This window comes from Gracilinanus agilis, chromosome 3, assembly GCF_016433145.1.
Source record: "Gracilinanus agilis isolate LMUSP501 chromosome 3, AgileGrace, whole genome shotgun sequence".
Taxonomy (NCBI): Eukaryota; Metazoa; Chordata; class Mammalia; order Didelphimorphia; family Didelphidae; genus Gracilinanus; species Gracilinanus agilis.
Genome location: NC_058132.1, coordinates 286,410,395 through 286,434,545, shown reverse-complemented (window position 1 = coordinate 286,434,545; position 24,151 = coordinate 286,410,395). Strand labels below are relative to the sequence as shown.

The 24,151-nt window shown below is 35.7% G+C and overlaps 1 protein-coding gene across 6 annotated transcripts in view; it reads right to left on the bottom strand.

The window, feature by feature from the left end:
- Window positions 1-24,151, bottom strand: part of GTDC1 (glycosyltransferase like domain containing 1) — a 276,923-nt gene that overhangs the window by 203,506 nt on the left and 49,266 nt on the right. For all 6 annotated transcript variants that reach the window (XM_044669891.1, XM_044669893.1, XM_044669892.1 and 3 more), the window contains exons 2-3: window positions 13,633-13,800; window positions 7,178-7,351 (exon numbers count right to left, since the gene is read on the bottom strand). In XM_044669891.1, the coding sequence (XP_044525826.1) occupies window positions 7,178-7,351; window positions 13,633-13,800 (342 nt within the window). The remainder of the gene's footprint in view (window positions 1-7,177; window positions 7,352-13,632; window positions 13,801-24,151) is intronic.

Sequence of the window (24,151 nt, the reverse complement as noted above, 5' to 3'; positions counted from 1 at the left end):
GGCTATGAACAAATCCTATGATCCTGTGATTAGCTGGCTAAATGAAAAATATGGATAATTCAAAGAGAAAGGAACTAGAGGGTTCCTATATTACAGAACATTCCTTCTATGTAAGTAACAATATCCTGAGACCTTTATAGAATGTACACAATTCTAATATAGAAAGCTGTAAACTCCAATTACTTCTCACCGTTTAGATAATTTCTTTGAAGCATCCCCCCAAAATATTGTCTTTAGAAGCTTTATGATGGGGGATCCACTTCTGTACATCTTCAATTTTTACGATTTTTTTGCCTTTCTGGCATCCTCAATAATGTGGCATGATAGGTAGGGCATGTGCCCTGTCCCCCTTCCTATTATATTAGAGATGCTCCCGGACCCAAGTCTTCCCCAGTTTTTATAATCCTACCAAAGAACTAAGCAGGATTAGAAGGAATCTAGCTTAGATCTCATTAGCAGGGAAGGAGAAAAAGGACTGGTAACAGCTGTCAAGATCGATATATGTGAAGAACCAATCATTGCTAAGTAACTAATGTTAGAAACCAGAGGGAGGGGAGCATTGAAATTCTGTAGGACTGAAGAAGTGTGGGCAGAGATTTTCAGTAAGAGACTTAGGATCATGACAGAACAGACATGTATCTTTGGAATCCCTTGTATCTGTACTATGATAGTTTGCTATTCATGAACCTCTCCTATGGATCTAGGGTTAAATGTCAGGTCATCTTCTGGTGAAGAGTCTACCTCTTGAAGGCAGTAGATGATCTATCATTAGGAATCACTGCTAAGTAAGAGTGCAATAGACTGGAGGCAGAGAAGAAATGGGGGAATGTCCTTTTCCTTAGTCCTACTTCTCTCTAAATGCCTAAGGAAGAAGGAAAGCCCTCAGCTAAAAGGATTAGATTTTGACTTCTTTAAGGAGATTATAACTCTGGCAGACATACCTGGTAAACAGCACACTCCCCTACCTTTAAGAGGATTATGTGTGCCCAGTGACTAAAGTCTAAAGTTAGAGGTTCCTCAGACATAGGAAGATACTGTTAAGGACAGAAACAGATTAGTGAGAGAATACTGCTAGCATTTATATGATGCTTTAAGGTTTATAAAGCACTTTTTACATGTTATCTCACTTGGCACTCCCAACAACCCCGTGAGGTCCCTGCTTTAATTATCCCCTTCTTACATCAGGAAACTGAGGTCCACAGTGGTTAAAGGAACAGGCAGGAACACACTAGCTATTAAATATCTAAGTTGGGACTTAAACTCAGAGCTACCTGACTCCAGATGCTCCAAATGAAACAGTGAAGTTTCTTGGCATGAAAAGGAAGAATCTCCCCCTTCTCTTCCCCTCTTACACCAGGAATAGTCCTGTGACTGGGATGTGACAGTTTTAATGGTTAGCTCTAGGTGTGTGACTTCTATAGCTGTTTCTTAGCCCACAACTTTCACTATGGGCTGGGATGAAGCTCTCTCAGTTGTGTGTCTCCCCCTGATGTTACCCCTTTAATATCTGGCTTCAGTGATCCATGATTCCCTTAGCTCAGGGACTTTTAGTGAGAAGATATTCTAGGGAATTGCCTAGGGACACCTAATTTTCCTGAAAATGAGTGGAGTCTTAGGCACCTTATCCATTTAATTAGGGAGCAAGTAGAGATCCTCTTTTTCCTTCCACTTTGAGGTGGAGGCATAATGGAAGTAGGGTATGTCAGTTTTTTAAAGATGATTCAGAAAAAAAACCATAGTCCATTCCATAAAGGACTGGGAAAAAGTCATTAGGTCAAAAAGGTCAATAATGATTATAATAAGATTAATAACTTATATTTTCGTAGCAAATGAAAATATATAATATACTTTGCTCATAAGAAGTCTGTGTATAGGTAGTAAAAATAGAATCATATCCAAATCATAATTAGAAGCTGTGACTCTGAGAAATTAAATGACTCCCTTATTAGGTCATACAACTAAGATATATTTGAGAAAGGATTCCAACCCATGTGACTTGGTTCCAGGTATAAGACCCTACTTCATGTTACATCCAAATTTTATCTTACATTTATCCTACAGCCTTTTTAATAGTTAAAAAGGTCTTCTGTACATTTTTTTTTATTTGAACTTCACAACAGTATCATGAATTTGGTAGTATAAGTACTTTTAACCCCATTTTACAGTTGAGAAAAACAACCAGAAGATGTGAATTTCTCAAAGATGCACAACCAGTAAGTGATGAAGATAGAATGACAACTCACTGAGTCTCTTCAGGTCGAGGCTAATGTGTCCTTTCTACTCTTCAACACTAAGGAGGTACCTTTAAGAGGCAAGAATACAAGGCTTTCAAGCTCACATTCCTGGATCTCAGACAGAACTATTGGTCATAAATAGGTGGAGATTAAGTAAAAGGGCCTGATAATAGAAACCAGCTTCCTTAAAGTGGAAGATAAAAAGACAGTCTCTGAGCTCCAGGTCCCCTGAGGATAAGTGAAGCCCTGAGCTGGAGAGGGCACTCAAACCTAGGGTTCAGTTGGCCAATGGAAACAGAAGAGAGAGTGCATATTTTCCCCAATGGCTTTTCATACAGGTAAGATTTAGAAATTAAAAACAGGAGAGGCCTTTCTTATCTATCTTTGCCTAGAGCCCTTCTTTGCATCAAAATAGTTTGATAACAAACACAAAAAAATAAGTCAAAGAGAATCAACAATTGCAAAATTGGTCACTAATGAATTCCATCATTTATGGAAAAGTATGGTAGACCCTGCAATAGGAAAACAAAGAACCTACTCTTATACAAACCAGTTTTTCAGTTTTATATCTGAATTGTGTTTTGTCAGTTGAATAGTAGGGTGTGTCTAAGGTGGGACTTAAAACTCAGAGTAAACTTTACATAGCCACATTTCAGACCAGTCAAATTTCTGACTCAATAATTGTGCGACTCAATGCTGGAAAAATATTTTCCATTAGTAATTTACCATTCATATTTTCATATTCATATTTCATATTCATATTCATATTTCTTTCTACAATGCGAAACAAATTTTCTAAAATCAGTATTTTTAAATCACTACATAAACTATAGATTAATAAATCTTGTGAGTGTATTGAGGTGTGAGAAGGAAGACAGGAAGTAAGCACAGAATGGGGTTCAGAGACCCAGAATAGGTTCAGAGACCCAGAGAGCTAGAAGGGATTCCCTGGGAGGCCACCTAGTCCAACTCTCTTATTTTCACAGATAAAGAAACTGAGAATATTAATGTATAAGGAATATAAGTGACTTATCCAAGCTCACACAGTGTCAAAGTGGTGAAGACATGCTTCTAGAATATTAAATGAGTGATGTTTTACAGCATTACATCACATTTAATAACTAGAATTATTGAGAAATGAGTTATTCCAGTTAAGCAAATTTTGACAATAACAGAAATGTATACAAGTGCCCACTCTTTGGCAGTTAGGTGGCTCAGTAGACAGAACACTATGCTTGGAATTCCTGAGCTCAAATCAAGCCTCAGACTATCTATGTGACACTGGATAAGTCACTTAGGCCTGTTTTGACTTAATTTCCTCATATGTAAAATGAGCTGGAGAAGGAAATAAAAAACAACTCTAATATCTTGGCCAAGAAAATGCCCAAAGAGGGTCACAATGACTGAAAACAACTGAACAACAACTAAACCCTCTTTAAAAAATGTTTTTTAAAACAAAATATTACCAAAATGGATTATATATAAACCAGACTTCTAAAACAGTCTTTATAATGCAATTTAAAGGAATCAAATTTTAATATCACTTATATACTGTGTTCTAAAAGATATATTCAGGACCTATTGTAGTATATAGGGTTATTCTCTCCACAAACTTCACTTTGTGGTGAGGTTTCTTTAAGGTTCTTCTATCTGTTGCTGTTTTGTTTTTTTATGCTGGTTTTGAAATGGCTTTTCTATTTCCTCCATTACATTCAGGCTCTCATTTGTCCCTTCTGGTTGTTGTTGTCATGGTTGGAACTAGTAGCAATTCTGCACCCTCTTTTGTATACTGTAGACAGGAAAGCTGATGACCCAGTTCATTCTAATTACATCTTCAGTAAGACTAAGCATGCTGCCTGAGAGGCTGAGGACCTCTCTTATGAGAAAAGTACATGGGCTTTGGCACAAGCACTTTGTGAAATCTATTTTTGACTCCTCAGAGGCTTTTCTGGTATGTGTATTTCTTTCCCAAATGTAGACTCTTCTGGCTAACTGAGGTTGCCAGATGTGACTTTTGAGTAGTATCACCCATGCACAAGAGCCACTAACACAAGACTTAAGATCTTTTTCCATGTGAGCAGAAATCTTCAGTTATAATTATTTCTCCCAAATGTTGATCAGTTTAGTTCTGCTTTCTTACTTATCAGATTTGGTTTTTATAGTTCTCTATTTTCAGGTATGTGAACAGAAGTCTGTAATTAATGATTAGGAAATGATAAATCTACATACACTTTCTTCTTCTCAATAATGCATTCAATAGCAATTTAAAATTTAAAAACTCTATAAATCACAGTCCTAGTCATAATAGTATTTTTTGTTTCCTGTTCATCTCTGCCACAAGACCAAATAAAATCTGCATATGGGAAAGGAAAAAACAGGTCAAAAGAAAGAAAAAATCACCTTTGTTATTTTGCCTTTAGAATTTCTAAACATTTTTCCCAACATCTCAGTGAAATAATCCATTTTTCCAAGACTGCAGGCATTCAAATGATTGTCACTCATGCAAATAATCACTTACTTACACTATATGAGTTTGGTTTGGATAAAGCAAATTACCATTTGAAAAATAACTGAAAAAACACTCTGGGCTAAGACTGTGTTTTATGAACCTTAGGTTGGCCACAATATTTCTTAACCTTTTTCTCTGCAGTCTCCTTTTTAGCTAGATTTATCTCTGGTAACATAGTCTAAATTAATAAACTATATTCAATTTCTGCAGGTGTATTCACCAGTAATTTAATATAAAATCTTGTAGGAAAATGCTAAATATCAGATTGAATAAATCTCAAAAACTCAAAATATTATTAGGAGTTCCATTATCATAATAAATCAAATGCTCTACTGCATCCTCAGTTAATATTTACATTTTATATATGATAAATATACATGTAAAACTTAGAATTCCTTTCTAAAAATGAGGTCATTATGTCGTATCAGAAAAATAACTAAAAAAAAAACTCACTCATCTTGATTAGCTCATCACTCAAAAATTTTAAGACATCTGAAGTTCTTATTCCACATGGAGAAAAACAGTAATAATTGTATTTATTTAATATTGTTCACAAAATAATTTCCTTCAAAATTCTCAAAAGGCATTTGACACAGGTATAAATTCTTCCATTTCATAGACTGAAAATGGAGATTCAAAGAGGAAAGGCCCCATAGCTAATCATCCATAGAAGGAAGGCCAGGAGATCAAGAACACATGTTGACCATGAGATGAGATGAGTACTCTGATTTAGTTCACTATTGTATTTATATTGAGTGGGTGTTGAAGATTAATGACAGAACTAACTGGGAAGAAAAAGTATCCTGGGTTGAATTTGGGAAACCACACTCTCTTTTTAATGAAGTTAAGCTATTTCCTAATACAATATTCTCCCCAAGATATTATTACATGGCTCAAAATTATGGAACACTATGATAGTAAAAGAAATAAAACTGAAGGTGATCCAAAGGACAATGGAATAATGCAAGATGAATATAAAAAAGCTGCAAAAAATAATGCCAATCACAACTTGTATGTGAGATGTGGTATGAAAGACGTCATTGAGGGATGACCTTAAAAAGATATAGGAATGCCACATAGAAAGAGAAGGAGAACAAATGGACAGCTTAGGGACTACATTGATACCACAAAATATTAAAAGGCTAAGAGAAAGACCTCCTGCACATGTCCTTGGGTAGAAATTCCATGGAAAGTCACAGATCTCCTACTAATGAGTTATGCAACTTTGGGAAAGTCACATTAAGTCCTGCGTGTTTCGGTTTTCTCCTCTGTAGGATGAGACGGCCTATGAGACATCTCAAAAATTACGAGATTATATAAACTTATGATTGAAATGGGTTTCAGTCCCTGAAAATAATATAAAATAAGATATTGGTATTATTTTAGGAAGACAGCTGGAGAGGAGTGTCACTAAGGCAAAATTCACATGAATTCAAAAAGTATACACAGTGTATATTTTTATTAATATTAAACACGGAATGCGCTATCATTAAACTATTCCACCTTCTTTTCAGAAAAAATGAAGCCATCTCTGCCTTCTTTTTAGGAACATAATCAGTTGCAAAACTGTGATATCTCTAGCTAGTATAAATCCCACTGAAGCAAAGTTCTTGTTCACAAGGGAGGAGTGTTCCTTCTGATAGGAAAAACAATTGTGCCAGGTTTAATCAAAAGTGAAAAGGATCTCCAGAATGTTCCCTTGGAGCCACATAACCCATTGCTAATTTCAGGATGGGCTCAGCAGCATGGGTAATAAAAAATGTCCTTCTTAGTAATAGAGAAAGAGAGAATAGCTATTTCAAGTATACTGAGAGTCCAAACCACACAACTTGACTCTCCATTAACATGATGTTCAGTCTAATCACTTGCCTGTAAATAATAAAATAGGTAAAAAGAAAAAGCATAAACAACAACAACAACAACAACAGTAAAACAGCCTGGGGAATGTAAGGTAATCTCAGCTACCAGTTTTAATATTGAGTTGAATTTCTGGTCAGTCTATTCATTTAGAATTGAATAGAGTTCTTATTAAAAGACATCCACAGTTATGCAAGTAGGTCAGTGGGGCTAAAAGTGTTAGAAAACAACCCTTTTAAACAAAGTGATGAATGAAGAAACAAAAAAGAGATGCCAGGAATTTTTTTAAGCTTTTTAATCTCTAAATTCACAAGATAAATATCTCTTTACTATTCATATCTATTCAACCAATATGGATTAAGTGCCTACTGTGTACAATTATCTCTGCTAACATCACTCTCTTTATCTTGTATTGGTTTTTAGATGAGAGAAAAGCTTTGTAAATCATGGCATGGTGAGATTCTTTCACCTTATTTAAAAGGAATGGCTAAAACATGGCAGGATGTACCACAAATTTCTCCAGATTTGAGACAGTAATTTATGATACAATATTCGTAAAAGAGTCAAGCATACTGACCTGCTCACATCAGGAAACTTGATTGGAAAGTACAGAACTTGGCACTTGGGTCTGATGATGCTTTCCAGATTCTTGGGTCTGTGGTCAGGAATCAGCTTCATAAATTTTCCAATAGAGGTAAGAAATGACTCCATATTAAAGGCAGAATTGAAAACCACGACATCAGCCACTAAACTGCAAGGAGAGAAAAAAAGAATAGATGCAAATAATACGACCATATTCACAGTAGGAATTTTAAAATAAAGCTTTAATTAAACTTTTTATTTTTATAGCATACTCATTTCTGGATATACTAGCCACTATCTCCTGACTCCACCAGCTCCTTCCCTTCAATCAATCAACAAATATTTCTTGTATAACTCCTATATGCCAGTCACTCTGCTACGCACTGGGGATACAAGTAAAAAGAATGAAAGTACCCAAACCTGCAATAAGCTTATAATCCATACTTACAATTAATTTATAACTTTGTGTGTGGCCCAGAAGGAGGGGAAAAAGGGGAGAATGACAAGTATATATAAAATATATTCAGAATGAATAGAAAGAGAATAAATACAAATATCTGCCAAAAAGGTTATATACAAGGTTCTTTGGAGGAGGTACTACACTAGCAGTTGGGGACAATGAGGAAGGGTTTCAGACATAAGAGTGGCTGAGTTGCATGGAGGAAGAGAGGGATTCTGTGACCAAAGGATGGAAGTTAAGTTTCAGGCAAAGGCAGTAGAGACTGTAGATTGCTGCCCAAGGGGTAACATCCAAGCTGGAAAGATAGGTCAGGACGAGGTTATGAATGAGTTTAAAAACTTAACAGAGGAGTGTCTATTACTATTCTATTATTTATTAGTAGGAAGATGTTGGAATTGATGGAGTAGGAGAGTCAGTGGCTACATCTGCCCTTCCTCATCAACAGATCTCACCAATAGATTCTCCACTCTCTAACAAAAGGAGGGAAATGCATTCAGGATTGTTTTCAAAAGCCCAGAGTATTTCAATCAGCATTTATAAGGGGGGGACCAAACCCACTAATATTTTCAAATTCTTTGCAGCTATTTAGCATAATTTTTAGCCAAAATATTCCTCTTATCTAAAGGGATATGGCAGATTCCATTTATTTTGTAGCAGAGGGATATAACATATTTCATGTGGTCCTATGGCCTTACATTTTGTTTTGACATCATTTTCAAATTCTGCCTCTACCCTTTCTAAAGCCTTTTCTTATAACAAATCAATTGATAAGAAAAATCATAAAAGAAATTAATAAAGTCTTATAAAAGGCATTCAGCAAAATTGCAGTCAATTGAATTCTGGTAGTATATGTAATATTCCACTTGGGGCAAGGAAGTGGAGCAGTGGACAGAATGCTGGGCCTGGAGGCAAGAAGATCTGAATGCAAATCCAGCCTCAGACACTTACTAACTGTTTGGCTCTAGACAAGTCTCTTTACCCTGTTTGTCTCAGTTTCTTCATCCGTAAAATTAGCTGGAGAAGAAAACGGAAAACCACTCTGTTGCCTTGCCAAGAAAACCCCAATTGGGGTCATGAGGAGTCAATACAACTGAAATGACAATACAATATGTATTTCACAATCATAGTCCCTCAGCTCTGCAGATAAAAGATAGAGATGCATTTTCTCAATTCATCTCTACAGCCAGGCTTCTTGGTAGTTAAAATAGCATAGCATTTCAGTTGTTTTATTTTATTTTTTTCCATTTACATTGCTGAAATTATTTTGCATGATCCTGTACAGTCTACTTATATGTTATGATTCTCAGTAGGCTTCACATTCATCTGTCTTCATGGCAGAGTAATATTACTACATAATGACAACACAAAAAGTTTAGGCATTCCCCCAATCAATGGACATATACTTTGTTTCCGCTTTTTGCTACTGCAAAAAAGTGATGCTATAAATATTTGGATGCAGATGGGACCTATCTATCCTTTTTTCAGTGGGATCATGGGAGTGATAGGATATAGGCATTTATGTCACTCTTTTCTCTTTGAAAAATTTCAGATTGTTTTTGAAAGGACTGTAACAATTCGCAACTCCATTGACAATGTAGTAGAGTGCCTCTTTTTTCCATAGTGCCACAAACATTGACTATTTCCACATAAAATTTAAAAACAAAGAATATATTCAAAAATACCATCAACAAAAGTAAACCTTTTGACTATATGTTATGCTCCCATTTGTAAAGAGGATCACTGTTATTTACTCACTCTATTAAACAGTATCATTTTCCTCACTGGAAATATACATTAGTTGGAATAATACATGCATAAGATTGAAACTATATTATTATGGGGGAAAGCTAGGTGGCTCAATGGAATGAGAGTCAAGTCTAGAGAGGGGATGTCCTGGGTTCACATTTGGTCTCAGACACATCCTAGCTGTGTGACCCTAGGCAAGTCACTTAACTCCTAGTACCTAGTCCCTTCTGCCATGGAACTCATACATAGTATTGATTCTAAAACGGAAGGTAAGTGTTTTAACACAAAAGTAATTATTTTAAATGATTATAATGTTGAAGAATTTCCTGTAACATTATGGTTTATAGAGCCCAATATAGTATAATAGTCTTTTCTATTCTCTGCCAATCTCTAATTAGTGTCAATTTTCTTCAATGATATATCATGCTTTTTTCCTAGTACCTAACCTTTTTCCAGTTTTCCAAAATATATTATAGTTACTCAGAAATGACTCTACCATAATTTTGCTAATGACTCCCTTTTCTCTTCCAGTGAAGAAATGACTCTAAGTTAGAGTTAGAACAGGCATTAGAACGAATGACCCTCCAAGGAAAGCACAAAGTCACTCGTCTCCCTACAATGGGGTCCCCTCATCAGTGGGAGATCTGTTCAAAGACCTACTATGGGATGACTGAAGCTCTGGATAGCCCCAAACTCCATAAAGACAGTTCGTGCTTTAACTTTGTTTTTGTTTTGTTTTTAATCCCATAGCTTCTGTATTAGAAGAAGTTTTGAGGTAGAAAAGCAGTCACGGCTAAGCAACTGGGGTTAAGCAACATGTCCAGGTCACCCAGTTAGGAACTATTTGAGGCTAAATTTGAACCCAGGTCTGCCTCTCCATCCACTGAGCCATCTAGCTTCCCCTCACTTTCGCTTTTTTAACCTTCTTGTATAGCTCTCTCTCCCCACTCCTGCCTCTTAGCTCCATGCTCCATGGCTCCTCTTCCTACCCACACACATACACAAACTAACTCTAACCAAAGTATACCCCAAGAGAAAGAGAGGCATGGAGAGACTGCCACTATGGGCAGACCTACAGCACAGAAAACGGAGACCTTTGTCCCCGTGGGCCTTCCTAGCCTATGTTCTGAGTGTTTGTCTTCCATCTGTAAACCCTTGGCACTTATGTCTGTTCCCAACCTCCACATGTCCTTGGACCACATGCCAGCCCTCTTCCTCCCCTGGCTGCAGCCACCCTCCTGATTCTCTCCTTCCCCTAGAACTGGAGGCTGATTGTTATGTTTTCTCATTAAGTCTGGAAACAATGGTGTGAGCACTGAGGGTCACTAGAGTGCCTAAGGAGGGACAAACAGCCCCGAGTGGGAAATGGAGCAGGTCAAAGACCCTAAACTGATCAGTAATAAAACTGTACCTCTAAGTAGAGGGATCCTTTTTTTTTTTAAAGAAAGTTACATGATAATCAATTTAACTTAGATGGGATTATAGAGATCACATAGTGTAACTCCTTCATTTTAGAGATCTGAAACTGATATGCAAAGAGGACAAGTGAATTGCCAACAGACACACTGGTCCTAAAGAGCAGAATAAGATGAGCTGAGTGAGTGTAAAACTGTAAAAGCACCTTTCTTGCACTTTTAGGAATAAAAAAAAATTAATGATCATATTTTTAAGTGGACTTCCTTTTTTCAGAAACAAATCAATGTCAAATTTTAAAAGTGAACCTAAGAATCTTTTAATAAACCCAGATGGATTAAATGACTTTTATTTTTTTTGTAATCCTTTCCACCACAGCAGAAAGGTAAGAGATCAAAGAAGATATAAAAATACATCCACAAAATGCAAATAACCAGTGAAAAATGCAAATTTAACAAAGCAGGAACACCAAGTCAAATCTTCAGTGTAATGCAATTCAAATATTTGAGATACTCAAAAGCAACAAAAATGAAATCAAAAGCTTGCAACATTTGATCCCCAAAGCTAAGGAAGCTCAATTTGGAATCAGGGGACCTGCATTTTAAATACTGGATTCAATACTTAAAATGTGACTGGTAAGTTATTTAGCACTGGTAAATCCAAAGACTGTTTCCTCACCTATAAAATTGGGGTTGGAGGTGGGTTTGAATCTCTAGTCTGTCTACCTGCTTAGAGGGTTGTTGTGAGGAAAGTTATTTTTGTAAATTTGAAAGCTTCAGACATATGAGAGCAGTTATTATTATGCAGACCAATTTTTGTTGTTGTTGCATAAAATTCGAATTCCAATTTGGGTGGATAAATTATAAGTATGGAGAACAAAGAAGCTAGCCCTGGAAGTGCTGACACACCCTGAAAGAAGGACTCCAACATAACACTATAACAAAAGTTGAGAGATGTTTTACAGCTAGTCTGTTTTCACCATATGTCACATATTGTAATAGCGACCTGTGGGTCATAAGATAGAGTTAGGACATGTGTTCATAAGTCAGTGGGTTAGTGAAACCTATATTTAAGGTGAGATTGTGTGTCAGTCATCCTTAAAATCCTTACAGCTGCACGGTCAAGAAAGAAAACTGACATTACCCATAAAAGCAGAAGTCAGCAGGAAAACTAAAGAAACATTTGAGCAAGCAGGGACAATACTTTCTAAGGAGAATCTGAATTGGACTGCTCTCTGACACTCCTATTTTTCCCCCCCTGTGCCTTGTTCCATTCTCCCATTAAGAAGCCAACTGATGATCCAGGTTCACCACCTTCTCTTAATGTTTTGTCAATTTTCCCTCTAGAAAGAAACAATGCAGCAAAGCACAGATCAGCTTTTTTTATGCCTCTCTATCAACAAAGGAAATATTTCATCAGATGAAAATTAGAAAATATTTAGATATCTGCTCTCAAATAAAATACAATGTGGCTCTTCATGTTTGTATACAATTTAAAATCTGTGCCAAATTAGAGATTTGAAATAATTGAGAAATGACTATTTTCATACGTTCCTTTTTAAAATATGACTGTGGTGATTCTATGCACATAGAAATGAGTGTGTACTTGGAAAAATAGTATTTTTTCCACAATCATTGTTCAGGTGTACTAAATCCATATTTATCTAGATCAAGTGGAATGCTACTTCATAACATAATAAAGCAAAAAAAAGGTTTCAATACTGATAAAGTAGAAAGTATTTTTGTTGTTGTTTTTAAAAACAAACTATTTCCTCTTCTCTGCACAAATACAGTGGAGAATGTTTTTATTTTATAATGAAATTTTAAAATGGCTTCTTTTTTATGAGACATTTCAAGTATAGCTGTTCTTCTCCATTTTGATAGTGCTGCAACTTCATATTGAAGCAGCCTGTAAAAATGATAGCAGGAAAGTGCCTGCAAAGCGTGTGGAACTCAAGTATTACCACATAAAAAGTCTCTATCTACTAAGCTATGTTACATACATGTAAACCTTTTTTTTTGGTATGTTAAAAACCATAAACTCAAGTGGCCAATCAGTGTTAATGAAGATGAATAAAATAGAGCAAATTAATTTGGACTGATTGAACTTTACAGTTCTAGTTATATTTGTATATAATCTAATAACAAAGCTGCTTCATGCAGATGTTATTAACTTCTTTCATTAACTTAGCTTCAGGAAATACATTTTATTGAAGTTACTATAAAGGACCATCACCTTTAAAATGTCATGGTATTTTAGTATTGCACCAATTCACAACAGTAGATGGGGGGGAAAAAAAGTAAAAATACATTTGCCATTTTTGCATTTTTCTCTGTCCTTAAAATCCAAAGAAAATGCCTATGTTATCCTTTAACTTCTACTTATTCTTCTGAAATTTCTCTTTTGACTTAAGTGAAATACAGCAAAGTAAATTTGTGTTGATTAATATCCTCTGCTAAAAATATATATGAAATCATGGATTGCTCACAATAAGAGAGCTCAAGGTTCCCTCTAGGCCTTTGATTCTATCTTGATGGTTATGAAAACAATAGCAATTACTAATAAATTCAACATATATTTAGAAAATATAGACTCATATGTTTTAGGAATAGTGTAATAGTATTAATGAATATTATTTTATAGAACACGTTGCCTTGAATAATTTTGCTATTAACTTGGCAGCAATGTTCTGATCTTTATATTTTGATACTTTCCTAGGTAGCTATTTATATTACTTCCAGGCTTATTTAGGAGATAACTATCCTTAAAGAAGCAATAATATCCCCCCCAAAAATTATTAAACAAAACACAGTGTTGTAATCAACACCTACCATGAAAGAATTTGGTTATATCCATACTGGAAATCCCTCTCCTGGCATTTCTGGACAGGATATACCAATTGGTTCTCATGAAAGTAAAGAACCTTTTTCAATTTGCCAAGGTCAGGCCGAAGGGCAGTCAGTTCAGTCAGGTTAAGCACCGAGCTTGCAAAGAGGATCCTGAGAAACAAGGAGAGTAGTGTTTACTTTATATGAGCATGCTCAAAGGGGTCACTCTTTACCCTTCCTTTTCCCTTTTCTATACCCCTCCCCATCCCACAAGAAAAACATCACCCCTTTAGGGACACATCAATAGTTAAGCCTTAATACCATGTAGCAGCATTCTAAGTTTTGATCTCTTAAAAAGCAGCTGCTAACAACTCAACTAGAAAAGCACTGAATCTCATTGGTCTTCTCAGCTCAGTTACAGAGAGATGCAAAAAGAAAAAAAAAAAAAAAGCTAGATGGATTTTATTGAAAAAGGCAAGAAAAGCGGTATCTGAAGGACAAATGGAACAAAGATAAGGCTGACTGGGGAATACTTTGCTTGCCAGTTTCATTATACTTTACTTTTTTATGCAACCAACTACTGAAATTCAATATATGAGCAAGAATGGCACATGTTCGTGTTATGACATAAACCCTTTTGATTTATGCAGTAGACTTATCGAGTGTGGTCTTTTTCTCTTGGCATATTTTCTTCACTTTTTTTTTTTTTGTAAAGTACCCTGCAATGGTTGTTTTATTTTATCTTTTCTTCTCCATTATTGGACTGCTAATGGCACCATATGCACAGTCTGTAAAATTCCTTCTATAAAAGCACAAGTCCAAGAAATACTGAGACATTTCTTGCCCAAGGAACAGCATCTTACAAAAGTTAACTTAGTGTTGTTTAAAATCAATGTACTACTGAATTAATGATTCAATAAATATTTACTGAGTACCTACTATGTGCTTGGTACTGCGTTATGTCAAATACTATGGAGGATAATGGTATTATGTTTATAAAAAAGGAGCTAAAGACATTTACATAGCACCATCTCAATATAATGCCACTGTTAACAAATTTGTAGAAGACTACTTACATTTAAATGCACTATGGACTATCTGAAGAATACAGTAATATCTTCATTATTATCAGCATTACAAACTCTATAAATCCTCTAATACTGACAAGCCAAATGGTTAACTTCAGGTATTTATCAGATATGAAACATTGAGCTTTCAGATAATAATAAATAAAAGCTGACATTTATCTAGAGCTATAAGGTTTACAAAGCACTTTGCATATATTTATCTCATTTATAAGATTAAGGATCATATAATAACTCTAGGTGTCCAAAACTAGAATTCAAATTTCACCTCTGAGGATTCAAGATAGTACTTAGTATCAAAATGAAATAATATCTATACCCTGGATTGAGTGATAAATAATTAATAAAAGATTTCCCCCTCCAAATCAAGTCTATCACACTAAGCAGATACATTTGCTTATTATAATTGTTCTAGTATTTACTGATTTGCACAATATATTTCCTGCCTCCACTTTATACATATTCCAAAAGTTGGAAAGAGATAATGAAATGTGAAGACAATTTTTCATCTTCTAAAAGATAGGCACCTGGGAAATGGTATAATAAAAATCATGTATAATGGTACACCTTGATCAATGAGTTCTCCCTTTCAGGGTGAAAGGACTGCAATCATCATGCCCTATTATTCATTAGGCTTTCAATAATACAGCACAAGCCAGTGATTATGATGATATAAATGCCTCTTCTGTAAGACTCAGGCAAAAGAACCAACCATATATTTTTACATATAAATCCACCCAAAATGCATTGAACAGTAAAATCAGGGGTTGGAGGAAACCCTATGTCTCACTGTCAAATTAATTAGCCATTTGACTCACAAAAGGTACATTCAGTCAACTATTAATTAGCTAGACTAGGGTAATACACTTTGTGGAAAATTTGCAACAGGTTTGTAATCATTGGCTATTCTTTCCTCTATAATTCCATCAATACTTCCTTTAGAATCATATGATATATACTGAGGGAATGAGAACTCATTTTACCACTCACCTTAAAAAAAAAATCTCATTAAGGCAAAGAAACCTGTTTAAAACCACACAATAATTAGGTCTGAATTTCTTTTTATCAGCAATTCTTGATGATTCTACTGAGCTAGGTACTTAAGAGAAGTCTCCTTTTAAAATCACGAACAAAGGCTGTACAGTTCTAGTCTTGTGCCTCCTATGGCTTGGAGGTGACACTGCATTCTTAAGAGAGATGACAGCAAAGCATAATCTCTGGCAGGCACTACAAATATGGAAAGGATTCAAAAAAGCCTTTTCTAATAGCCCTACTGCTAAGGCCTTATCTCTTGAGACTGCTTGCCATTTACACTGTCTATATTCGACATGTGCAATCTTTTCAAAGTCTTCTGTCCTACTCCAATGTGAAGGGAAGAAGAATGTAGTTGCCTTTCTTTGAACTCTCAGTTTTTAGCACTGTTCCTGGCACAGAATAAACATTTAATAAATGCCTGTTGACAGACTCGTGACTAACTAGATAGGTATTGTGTATCTCTACTTTGGTCCAATGGCCAGTTTAGCTAAGTCTGGGGAAGCTCATCTCCAGAATTTTGGCCACAATAGTCCATGAAGGCTTTTCACTAAAATGGTGCTGTCTTTGTCATTTTAAGAAATACTCATCCTAATTTAATATGGCTATTGTGAAGCACTGAGGATAAATATGTAATAATGCCTTCAAGCACTTTCAGAATTCATAGAAGAAAAAGAGGGAACTACAAATAAACGCCAATATCTTTATAGAAGGGGAAAAAATCCTATTTAAACATTTTTATATATACCCAAATTACTTTAAAAAACTAGGAAGTTTCTGAATTGGAACTGTTTCACAAGAGTATCTAGCCCAATCCCCTCACTTTTCAGATGAAAAAATAGCAGCCAAAGAAGGGAAATGATTCATCCAAAGTCATGCATTTAGTCTATGTCAGCACCAGGTGAGAAGCCAGCTCTACTGATGACCAGTTCAGCACTCTCTCCATTTAATTATTCTTTTATTTTGTAGGAAGCATTAATCCTAAAAATGTTCATTATGAGATTCTTATCCTCTTTATGGATAAAATGCTAAATGCTGGCAATAACAAATTTCTTGGAAATTTTAAGTTAAGCTTGAGGAATCACTATAAATCTGCCCATGAAGAGGAATGTGAACATGTGGTAGGTACTGCTTAGGGACAGGAGAGAGTGGCTCTAGAATTATAAAAACTTGGATCAAATCCCTCTGATTCTCACTACCTGGCTGGTGGCTCAGTAGTTAGAGTGCCAGGCCTAAAATCAGAAGACTGATCTTCCAGAGTTCACATCCGACCTGGGTCACTTACTACGTGACATTGGGCAAGTCACCTAACCCTGTATGATTCAGTTTCTCAACTAAAATGAGCTGTAGAAAGAAATGGCAAACCACATCAGTATCTTTGCCATGAAAACTCCAAACGGGATCACAAAGAATTGGAGACAACAAAACAATAACAATATTAAATTACATGGGAGGCTCACTGAAGGAAGACATGCCTGAAAAAGGCTAAACCTCTCCAGTCCTTGGGAAAACGTTTTAACTCCCTGGTTTCTTAGCCTCCTCATCTGCAAAATGAGAGAGTATGACTAGATGATATCGGAGGTGCCTTGCAGTTTCAGATATAAGATCCTAGGATGGATGAACTAGGCTAGACTAGGGGAAAATATCAAATAGAGTATTTCAACTTACTCTCTCTTAGTAGAAGATGGAAGAGGAGCGTAGTATAACACTAGTAATGACATCACTCTATTGGCAGTTACCCCCTGTGACATCAATATTAATCTTACCTTAGTTATTATTAAGCAATAAATCCTGACAAGGTGAGCTTTATCATCCCACAGAGTCTATCTAGGAGAAAGGGACACAAGGTGATGGCAAAAACTACAAGGAACATGCTAATTCCTGACAGCTGCCGCTTGAGCACAAGTCAAATTGAACAGTTTATCTCAGCATAAAGATGTTATAAGGTTTTATGTTTAATTTTTTTAAATTAACATAAAACCCAAAGAAAGCAGTTAAGAGATCTTTCACAAACATGACATACTACAATCACTGTATAAGCTGGATTAGTACTTATTACCACACTACTAGAGAATTAAGCTGTTTTTAGACCACCAAAGAGCTTTAAATTGCAACTTTTGTCTCTGAAAGAGAAACCTATATTTAAAATGTCTGCTAAATTCAAATTAACAGCTACATCATTAGCTTACCATCTCACCAAAAGTAGATATAAGCTGCTATTACAGTAGTCCAACCAAAACTGCTATGTGCTGCCAGAATGTTAATATCATTCCGTATGCCTGTGTGTACATTGAGATACGTACAAAGCTACAGAAGAAACATCCATTTCTCATGCATATTAAAGGCATAGATTAATGCCAATCTATTTAAATATACCATAAAGACATCTGACCTTGGAATCAAAAGCCTATTCTTGCCTGCCCATTCTGATACAGCTTGAATTTTTTTTTTTTTTTTGCCATATTCCTTCTGTTTTCCTGAAAGTATTCAAAGGAAACTGTGAACCTTATTACCTCTTGAGTATAATACTCAGAAAGGGGTGCATCCTTCATTGTCTTCAAAGTACATTGTTTCTGGCCACGTAGGAACAATTTCTTATACAGGAAAATCTATTTAACCAGTGAATCTTGATGCAACTAATGGGGTTGAATTTTGTTATTTTTTAAAATCATATATAGATTCTTGCTTTACTGCCAGGAAAAGGTTCTCCTTCAATTTCTCCTCCCTCATTTTTATCCCATGGTTGTTATAAGTAAGAGAGGGTTATAGCATGTGAAGTTGGTCTGCAGGGGAGAGTTGCAGGAGGATAAAGACTCTAGAATGTGAAAGTAGGGGGTCAGTTAACTGAGGGGGTTTGGCTGTCTATCTCTGGATTTCACTGGAGAGACTGGCTGCATGCTGATTCTACCCTGATTCACCTGCTGCCTTGCTGTTGTCTGCTACATTTCCTGGTGATCCTGGAACATCTGGCTGTAAGACCAGTTCTGGGTTCTTTTTGGATCCAGGACCTTTCTTTGGGCCCTGCCAAACTACCATAGACCACTACCTCTAATATCACCTGGGGGAGAAGAGAGGGGGGTTTTAGTGCAGATTTAGGTAGAGCAGGGACTGGGTTTCTTTAGGTCAGAGAGGTGAGGGTTAGTGTAGACCAAACTCTCTGAAGACTTCCCATGAGGAGACAAATTAGATCTGGGAAATTTTAGTTAGCTGACAAATTTAGTATTAGGGTTATCCTAATTCCCATTTATTCTTTCCTCCTAGAATAAACACAATTTCCCTGTTACTAAGTGGTCTGTGTGTGTTGGTCTCAAACCATAGTTGATATTCTGTTACTGGCCCAATCCTATACATCATATTCCATCCCAATTCCACCCTAATACAGGGTACAGGTTAGAATACATTAGTGAACTGACATCAGTAACACCTCCAACATCATCACAGTAGCTAGTATTTATACAGTGCCAACTATTTGCCGGCACAGTAGTAAGTGCTTTACAAATATTATTTCATTTGATTCTCAAAACAGCTCTGTAGCTTGATGCTATTATCATCTTCATTTTACAGATGAGGAAACTAAGGCAAACAAAGACTAAGTGACTTGCCCAGCATCACGGAACTACTAAGCATCTGAGGATGGATTTGAACTCAGGTCCTTCAAGCCCATTGCTCTAACCATTATGACACCCAGTTGCTTTTTTCGGAGGTTCCCACAACATGAATTGTATCATGTACTAGTAAAACAAAAACAAAAACAAACCTAGAAATGAAGTAGTTATCCATTGATTGTGGAATGATTAAATAAACTGTGATATAGAAATATAATAGTATATCCCTATATAATAGAAAAGGAGATCATTATAAATTGAGTAAAATATGGCAAGATCTCTATAAAAAACCAAACCAAACCAAACCAGAGTTATCTGCATTAGGTGGCAAAGTAGAGAGTGCTGTGCCTGGAGTCAAAAAGACTCATCTTCCTGAGTTCAAGTCTGCCCTCAGATACTTACTAAACGTGTGACTGTGGGGAAATCACTTAACCCTGTTTGCCTCCATTTCCTCATATGTATAAAGAACTGGAGAAGGAAATGGCAAACCACTCCGTGTCTATGCCAAGAAAACTCCAAATGGTGTCATGAAGAATTAGAAATGATTGAACAAGAAGAAACAAAATCTAAAGAATAGTATACAAGTAAATGAAAGGATCACTAAAAAAGGGGCAAACTGGGTAAATGAAAAAACAATAAGTCTCACAGAGGAAACCTTTTCCCACTCCATGAAGCAAAGAGGCAGAGTACTACTAGGGCAGAATGTTGTATACATTATCAGGAGTTGTCACCCTATGCAGTATTTTATGTAATTGTATCTCTGTGTTACAAGAGAGTTCCATATTGGGATAGAGGTGAAGATATAGCATTGGAAAATACTCTTGGAGAAATTACTGTGTTATTTAAAAAATGAGATTGTTGACCCTTTTATCAGGTAATTTCTTTAGAAAAGAAATGAGAACATATTCCTCCAAGAGATCTCCAGAATCATTCTTCTAGTGAATAGTGTATGTCATTTCAACCTGAATTTTTTTTTCATTAAACTCAAATATCCTAAAAATTGGTTCTCGAAAAAAATCATGTAAAATTGTCCTGCATTTAATGAACTTCAAACTATTTAACTGGGATTAACAAATAGACTAGTGAGGTTATAATATTGCTATGAGTGAGAACTCAGTCCTGCTACATTCCAAAAGCTCAGAATATTATGGTTGCTTTTTAACTATATTCATTCATGATGCAGATCTAATGTGTTAATAAAAAAATTAAAACTTTTAATGCATCATAAAGAAAAGACTAATGTATATAAAGTCAGGAAATACAAAGCTATCATTCAGTTAATTTCCTTAGCCCTTTAGTATATTCGAAGTAATCTGTTAGTCAACTTGGGAAATAAAAACTAATAAGATTCACTTCCTGCCCTCAAGGACTTTACTATATAAAAGGGGAGAAGAGGGGACATCTGGTTAGCTCAGTGGATTGAGAGCCAGATCTAAAGACAGGAGGTCCTACGTTCAAATCTGGCCTCAGACACTTCCTAGGCAAATTACTTAACCTCCATTGCCTAGCCCTTACCATTCTTCTGCCTTGGAACCAATACACAGTAAGGTGGAAGGTAAGGGCTCAAACAAACAAACAAACAAATAAATAAATAACAAAGGAGAAATGTATATACAGATGGCTTAAATATGAAGCAATATGTTAAAAGAGTGGTCAAGGGAACACATAAAAGAAAACAAAGAAGTAAGGAAGGGGGCACTGTGTGAGGAATTTTGTTACTACCATGTTAAAGTTTACATATATTTATATATTACATAAACTCATAGTTTCTAATAAAGACCTCTCTTGTTCTGTCTCTTTCTGAAAAAATTAAGTTTTCAATAAAAAAAGAAAATGCTAAAAAATATGGCACCAACAAGAACATTATAGTAGTTCAAAAGATGAATGGATCACTTTAAAATATTGTTATATAAAAAAGGGGAGACAGAAGATAGGTCTTGAAAGATAGGTATGGCCTTCATAGGCAGAGATGGAGAGGGAAGAAAAAGGGTACAAACACCACCAGAGTTATGATGCAGTAAGACTGTCCCACTGGAAAGCAATTGCCTGAAAATGATAGAAACTTATATTTATACAGTTCTTTATCGGCTCCAAAACACTTTATTTCATTTGACAATTTCAAAAACCCTTTGAAACATGAAGGACAGGTACAATTGTTCCCGTCTTTCCAATAAGGAAACTAACAATAAGGAAAGTAAGATTCAGAAAGGTTAAGTGATTTGTCCAAAGCTATTACATGGCAGAGCTGAGACTGGAAATCAGATTCTCTGACCCCTCGTCTGCACGATAACTCAGACCACTGTTGTGCCATTTAGTATACTGTAAAAAAAATTATTCAGTGCTTCAATAGCTATGGAATCACAGTACCTATGACTTTTAGTCAAGTTAGTAAGCCAAAAATTATTTTAGAGTTATTATTGTGATTAATTCTTCTAACTCTGTCTTGATTATATTCTATATATTTTTCTGTGACCAAAATTCATCAATCAATCAATAAAATAAGTAACTACTAGGTGCAAGGTGCTATGCTAAAATATACTGCATCTTCCACTTAGTTTAACAGCAGCAGTTTAAGAGTGTTTCTGCTCCATGTGTATAAACAAAATATCTGTCATTTTAATTGAGGCATCTTTGACATATTCAACTGTTTCATATTTTCCAAAACATTTACAAATATTGAATGGCAAAATATTTCTTTATTTGCTATAATAATTCACATCACCAGAAAAAAATAGATCTTCATCTGGGTGGGGTATAGTGGGAGAGAAAAGGCATGTGTGGGAATTAAGAATCTAGTTTCTTAAGATCTATAGTACAGTGAATTCAAGAAAATTTTTGTTTCAACATGTAATTTCTCTTAACACAAATCCAGCCTTGTAGGAAGAAAAAAAAGCACTAGTCCTAAAGTCAAAGGATCTTGGTCTCTGGCCTGCCTCTGACACTGACAATGGCCTTTGATAAATTACTTGGCTTCTCTGGATTCCAATGAGTTACTTTATCTTGACTTCTACCTACCTCAAAGTGTTAAAAGAACTGATAGAATGCGATAAGCTATTTCCTTCATAGTTCTTGAAAAAAAGGTATTATTTTTCTTCAAGATATTACTTAAATTATTTTATTGTCAACCTAAGACCCCTGGAGTATATAAATAACTCACATGCAAATAATCCATAAAGCAAATAGTTGACTATATAACTTCTTAAAACATTTAACACATAAATCAAATTAGAAGGATTTAAGTTCTTTTCATTTGGCAGGAAACACCATTACCAAGAATATTGTTATTGGAGCCAATGTAATGTTCCTCTGAGCAATGATGAACATGGAGCGGTGATCCAACTAAGATGTATACGATAAGTAATGATACAGCCTTTATTTGAAGCTCTTCGATGGGGGCAGACTAGAGCACCTCTTGGAGCAGTCCATTCCAGTTCAGTAGCTCTAGCTTCTGGAAAATATTTTGTGAAATTAAGTCTAAATTTGCTTCTTTACAAATTCTATCCTTTGTTCTGGTTTATGCTCTGGGTCAAATAGAACAAAGCTGGGTCTACCTCTGTAGGATATTCCTTCAAATACTTAAAAGCAGATATCCTGTCACCTGAGTGCCCTTCTGAATGCTAGATATCTTCAGGTCCTTTAAATGACCTTAACATGACATGGTCTCATGACCTACCATTATCCTGCCTGTTGTTTTTTTAAATAATCCGCAGATATCACTGTCCTTTTTCAACTTCAGTGCCAGGAGGGAATATGAAACTGCAGAAGAGGCAAGCCTTTGTTATATTTAAGAATACTGTTGTTCAGGCATTTTTCAGTTGAGTCTGATTCTTCATGTCCTCATTAGGGATTTTCTTGGCCCAGACATGGAGTGGTTTTCTATTTCCTCTCATTTTATAGATAGGAAATTGAGGCTAACAGGTTAAATGGCATGTCCAGAGTCATATAGTTAGTAAGGGTATGGGGCAAAATTTGAGCTCAGAGAGGTGAGTCCTTCTAATTCCAAGTTCAGTGTTTTATTCTAGTGGGTCACCTACTTACTGTGTTTAGTAGTATACATTGGTATAAACCAGGGTCTTATAAGCTGGGTCTTGAAGGATAGGTATGGTCTTCAGATGGGAAGAGTCAGAGACAGAGATAGAGAAAGTGAGAGAAGGAAGAGGGGACTAACACCATTAGAGCTCCAATTCAGTAAGATTGCCCCACTCTAAAGTTACTATCTGTTAAGATTGTAAGGTCCTTGAGGGAAGGGACTATCTTTTGCATCTGATAGTATCTCAAACAATTAGCATAGTATCTGGTACTTAGTAGGAGCTTAATAAATGTTTATTTGTTGATTATGAACTTACAAAGGAACTTAGAAACTTAGCAAGAAACTGAGGACATGGTACAATCACATGAAAAGTAAAATAGTAGCATGAGAAAAATAAAACTGAAAGAATAAGCACTAGAGGATTTCAGGCCAGGAAACAATCAATATAGGATAGAGGATTGTGGGAAACAAATTCCTAGAGGAGGGAATTCATTTACATTTTAGAAGTAGAAGATATTTTTAGATAAGTGGAGGAAAGGGGAGGAAGACATCCTAGGAAGAAGGTATATGTTAGGAAATCATTGAACTATTTAAAAAATCCTTTACAACTCTTTTAACCTTTTATCTTATAACTTCCCTCCCATTCTCATGCAAATTCCTAGAAAAAAGTTTTCTATGGTATAGCTCCACTTCAACTCCTCTTCCTCACTCTTCAGCTTTTATTCACTCCTCAGCCCCTGAAATCTGGCTTCTGACTTCATCAAGCAATT